The sequence below is a fragment of the Pinus tabuliformis genome, chromosome 1_2 (assembly GCF_031772625.1).
Source record: "Pinus tabuliformis cultivar Carrire ecotype Pingquan chromosome 1_2, CPIR1, whole genome shotgun sequence".
Lineage (NCBI taxonomy): Eukaryota > Viridiplantae > Streptophyta > Pinopsida > Pinales > Pinaceae > Pinus > Pinus tabuliformis.
Window position 1 is genome coordinate 136,170,276 of NC_142298.1, and position 5,678 is coordinate 136,175,953.

The window sequence follows — 5,678 nt, forward strand, 5'->3', positions numbered from 1 at the left end:
AAATAAACTCTGTTTTCTCAAGTCTCCAACCCCCATTACATCAAAGTTTTCTCTATATATAGAAGCATATCCTTAACTACCTTGAGCTTCCTCCTCCAGCATGAGGGGAGCTCGATGACTACTACTAATTACCCCTATCTGCTATTTAACTGACTCATTAAATACAATAAGTGCTAAACTGGAATTTTAAAGAGTCCTAATTAAACTAAAACTATAATTCTATCCTCCTCGTAGAATGATTCTTTCTTGCTCCTTGACACCTGGATTCTTTGCAGTTTGGCTGAGATAGCTGTGATGAACCTTTAATGCTCCATGTTTGTCTTCAATGACACATCTTTCTGTTACCCTGAAACATAGGCCCCTGTTTGTCGGTTCCAAGAATTCTACTGCATCCAGAATTAGGCTCTGGCAAGATATGCTTATGCACTATGTTTCATTTCTCTGCAGCTTTTCCTTTCATCCTGTATATGCTTTCCCCTCCAGGACTACTTGTCCCAGTCTCTAGAAGATAACACACCATGGACTCTACATCATCACCAAAAATGCTGTGCGCCTCTATCACCCTCGCAGGGCTAAAGCCCATAGACAGAACCGTGTGGATACTCCTTGACAGTGCAGTGTCTTCGATCACTTTAAAATCCCCATGCCATGTGCTAACTTCATTTCGGGATGTTCCTGTCGCTGAGGATGATGGCTCAGCACCAGAAGTGGAAGATTCTCTGTAACCGAATGGTTGTCTGTATTTATCTTGGGCAAGATATTAAGCCCGTGAGGCTTCCATCACCATGCGTTCGATTTCTTTCTCTGTTAACTCCAAATCAGAGTAGAAGCGGCCCTCAGCTAAAAGTGCATTTTCAATTTGCTGATCCTACTGTGATTTTATAGTAGCTTTCACTTGATCCTTGTCTATATTTTTCTCTTGAAACAAGCTGTAAAGCTTTCTGCGACAAATTGAGAGAAGTGATCTCTCTCTTTCTCCATATAGTCAATGCGCATCTGTCTTGTGACATCATACACCTCTGGGTCACCATAAACCATCAACAACTGCACGAAAAAGGCAATTACCATCTGCTATCATGCGCCTCACTTCAATCCCCTTTGACCGTCGAATTTCAATTTCAAACTGTCGTTCTCTTTCAGCATCAAACAATTCAGAAGCCAGGAAATATGTCGCACCAAGAAGAAGCACCTTTTGGAAAGAAACAATAACCATGTCTCCAGTATGCATGGTGGCATGTTCACAATTCATCAAACAGTAGTTTCATTATTTGCAGAATATATTTAATTTGTGAACCTATCGGCCTATGAATCCTGAATTCCAGAAACCATAAACCAAACTAAAAATCACCTTCTTTCTTGTTGGACAACAGTCGATTATAATCCTCTGTAGTAAACTCATAAAAGTCATCTGGCACATCTGGAATCGGTTTTGGGTTATGTGAATTTCTAGCAGCCGGACTGAGAAAAACAAGAACTTCCCGTCCTAGTTCCCCAACAACTCATATCATTCCACCAGCTGTTCACAAGAAACTTCAACCCTTCTAATTTGTTATTTCTACAGCGCTCCCATATATGACACGCTTCTGAATTGGGGTAACGTCGGCACCGCCCTAATGTTAGAATTAAAGGTGCTACCCCAGAGCAAGTGAAACCGAGAAACCCAAAAAGGAGCATTCTAGGCATTTTTTAATGGTAAGGAAATGATGGCACAGGGTTTGCACAATTGCCACTCTTGCCGCTCTTTCAAACAACGTTTATAGTCATTCCAATGAAGTTTCCAATTCGGTCTCAATACAGTCAACTTGAATACTTCGCCAGCATAATACAGATGATATTACCATTGCCCCACCTAGAATTCTATGTGTCACTTTTGATGTTAAGTCCACTACTCAAAAACTGAACCAAGGGTGGGCCTTGGATCTCCATTTGGCCAAGGACCGACTCTAGGAACTTCAGATGAAGATCATCAACAGAAAGACTAACAGCAGTATCACTGGGAACCATTTCAACGAAGCTACCAAATGATCCAGTCTTATCCAATTCTTTGTTTCCATTCCTTTGTTGCATACTTTCACCTGTGCTTCTTTCTTTACCTCCACTTCCAATTCTTGATATTTCCTCACCCACCTTCCCCATATATGCATATAATTTCAAGACGAATAATAGTTGCTCTACAGAAGTGTTTGAGGTGAACTTTTTACATGCTACACCCATCCTGACCACACCACCTGGAGGTGGTACTGTAACCAATGGACTACCATCTGCCGTCACCATTGCTCCTTCTATGCCAGGTTCATGCAATTCAACACAATTCCACAAGCCTGACGTCCAATCATGAGGGCTTTTACTCTGAGCTAAATCATCAAAGCTTCCCGTCTCTAGAGATAAACTCAAGTGTGTTGCCCGCAAAAACCATTTTCTTTGACTGGAAACAATAGGTTGGCCCTTCCATAAAGAAAAGTGAGCTGGATCTTTTTCAAGATTGAGAAGTTCAAATGACAAACATGGTGACTGTGTAAAAATCAATCTTTCAACATGAAGTCTTGCCCCTGTGAAGCAGTTATCAACAATATTGCAAATGTCTTGATCTAGCTTTGCTGCATCTACCGGAATTGTATGGCCAATCTCCTTGAGACTGAAGTAAAGGGCGTTCACCGAAGTATCAGGTAAAACATCACCAGGATTTACCACAATGCCATCAGCCAAAAAAGAAGTAATTCTTAAGCATGATTCCTCTTGAAGGTTAATCTTAATGGGTTGCAACTGAACAACTGTTTGTGATGGACCAAAAGGCTCTTGTATGGCTCTAAACACTGCAGTGTCAATAGTAGTAAGCACCATTCGGGCAAGAACCTTATCATCAGGTGGAAGTAAATTAGAAAAATACTTCACAAACGACCCAGAGTAATTGACCTGATTTATTGTTTGATTTGCTCCTATATCGTGTAGTTCTGGAGGGCGATCTACTGTTCATTTGCAATAAGTTGTTCAATGCTACACTTTGATTTTGATATCTGATAAAATTTCAATCTTTCCCCAGAGGGATTTGGCAACAGTGGTGGATGCAAAGCATAAAAGTCACCAATGGAAGCAGCCAGAGACTCAAAACACTCCTTCTCTTCATCCCACTCAACGTTATTTGCCAAAGTCCTGGAGTAACTCCTTCACCTGTAATATTTCCCTTCAGATTCAGAACTGATGACAAGCATACACGCAGGAGCTTGAGAACATGCCACCTGTAAAATGCATCCACCCCAGAGCTATTTTGCATGACAGTTGCTATGGATTCGAACAAATCCCCAATTTTGTAGCGCAGCCTAAAACATGTTGCGCTGCGAAACTACAAAAAGGATTAATGCGCTGCGGAAACACTTAAAAATTATTACATGAGCTACGAAATAACCTAAAGAGCTTTGTGAGCGGTTTTGAAATTTTGGCATTAGAATTTTCAATGATAACACTGGCTCCACTTGGGATAGTGTGCTCCTGTAGTACACTAAGAACTCGTAGGTCCAGTGCCTTATCCATTTATGACAAACTGAAATTTGCTCGACAATCATCCCCTTCAAGCTTCTGGGGCCTTCACCTCGGGCTTAAGCTTGATGATCACTGTAGGAGAAAGAAATCTACATCTACTGAAAAAAATGCTCAGTCAACCTTGAGCTTATTTGCAATTTCCTACCTACCTACCCTATCAATTTCAAACTTCTTTCAGCTCAATCAATGTGAAATTTCCAATGTAGCCAATCATTTGTCTTATCTGATATTTGATTTATTTGACTGCATCTGAGTTCAGAGCCAATATGATAGTGTGATGACCGCTGCCACTGAAATTGTCTCTGATCTTTATAGGAAAACTGAAACACTGGAGAGTAAAACTCTTCCATGTAGTCAGCTATAGGATCCCAGAATACATGATCAGCTTGATTTTTCTTGTAACTTTCTGGTTGTGCAAAATGATCTTCAACAGCAGTGTACTCTTCCTCAATCGTGAAAGAGAAAGGAAGCAACACTCTCTCCTTGCGTTCTTTCATAGAAAGCTGCTGAAAATAATGATCATGATTATGAAGACTATATGCCTGAATTTGACCTTCTAAACCTTCAATGTCTTTCTCAATGTCTTTGGAAAATTCATCCAAAAATTTCATCTTATCCTTTGCCTTGCAGTCAAATGATTTTAGATACGAGGACAAGGACAAAGAAAAATCTTCATCTCTTTCTTCATTACTATGATCATTATTCCATTGTTTGAAACCTTGAATTGTAGGAGAGTTTGCCACCACCTCTGACCTATCTATCCATTCCTCCAAAAACATAAGCCATAAGTCTTGAAATGACTTAATGGATTTGATAGGAAAGCTTTCAATCCATTGTTTACATTTCCCTTGAAGTGAATCATAGAATAACATAATGCAAACATCCTCATGTTTAACTCTAAGAAGCTGTGAAAATTCACAAAAATCTGATATATGCTTCAAAGTTAAACTCAAATATTCTCCATTGAATTTTGGACCATTCCTTAGAAAATATGCATCCTTGGGAAAATGATTTGGGAAACCATGAATTCCTGAAAAATCTATGCATGCATACCTTGAAATAAGAATGGTAGCATCTGGGTCCTTCATAACTCCAGTGGAATCACCATGAACATATGAATTTCGAATTCTTCAACAATGGAGTCGCCAAGGTAGATTTGCAGCCTCAAAAACCTTCTGATCTCCTGCTACCTTCAGAAGTTCAGCTTCATAATTTCGGGAATGAATAATCTTCAGGCTCCCGGCAGACGCACCAAAATGTTATCACAAAATCAAGCACTGAAGGCTGCTAATCAGCAAGACTCTGTGTAACTATTTCAAACCAGACTTTTGACTAAGGCTTAGCCTCCTTAGCCTAAGAGGGCTCTCTCAAAAGGTTATTGATTTTAATTATTGATGAGATGGCTAACTCTTTCAAAGTAAATTTAACACATATGTTGGCTGGACAGACATTACAAAGACTTCCATTGGGCTCATGGAGTTAATCATCACTTCAGCAAACTATAAAACTACTCATTCATAGAAGTCAGGGCATGTAATGTTTAAACACTCAAAATACCTCTCATAGAAACCTCAACTTACAAATACACACAGGAAGTCAGAGCAACAATGTGAATTCTGAGTGATTGTGTATTTATACAGCTGTAAAACATAAAAGATAAAACAAAACCACATATATCTTGAGCATTTGAAACACTGTGTGAATCTTGAGAAGAAAAAGCAGTCATTTGTATTACTGAAATAAGTTTTTACACAAGCCAAAAATAAACTCTGTTTTCTCAAGTCTCCAACCCCCATTACATCAAAGTTTTCTCTATATATAGAATCATATCCTTAACTACCTTGAGCTTCCTCCTCCAGCATGAGGGGAGCTCGATGACTGCTACTAATTACCCCTATCTGCTATTTAACTGACTCATTAAATACAATAAGTGCTAAACTGGAATTTTAAAGAGTCCTAATTAAACTAAAACTCTAATTCTATCCTCCTCATAGAATGATTCTTTCTTGCTCCTTGACACCTGGATTCTTTGCAGTTTGGCTGAGATAGCTGTGATGAACCTTTAATGCTCCATGTTTGTCTTCAATGACACATCTTTCTGTTACCCTGAAACATAGGCCCTGTTTGTCGGTTCCAAGAAT

General features: G+C 39.3%; 1 protein-coding gene across 1 annotated transcript; it reads right to left on the bottom strand.

Annotated features, from left to right (window-relative positions):
• Positions 1-433: 433 nt before the first annotated feature.
• On the bottom strand, positions 434-1,213 carry LOC149204889 (OVARIAN TUMOR DOMAIN-containing deubiquitinating enzyme 6-like). The gene is made up of 2 exons (XM_089397235.1): positions 1,066-1,213; positions 434-747 (listed from the first exon to the last, which is right to left on the bottom strand). The coding sequence occupies exons 1-2, from the start codon at positions 1,211-1,213 to the stop codon at positions 434-436; spliced, it is 462 nt and encodes a 153-aa protein (XP_089253361.1).
• Positions 1,214-5,678: the final 4,465 nt, after the last annotated feature.

Coding starts and splice junctions, on each gene's coding strand:
- LOC149204889 (XM_089397235.1), bottom strand. CDS start 1,213: ATGGTTATTGTTTCTTTCCAAAAGGTGCTTCTTCTTGGTGCGACATAT. Junction 748..1,065: donor GAGGCGCATGATAGCAGATG/GTAATTGCCTTT, acceptor ATCTTGCCCAAG/ATAAATACAGACAACCATTC.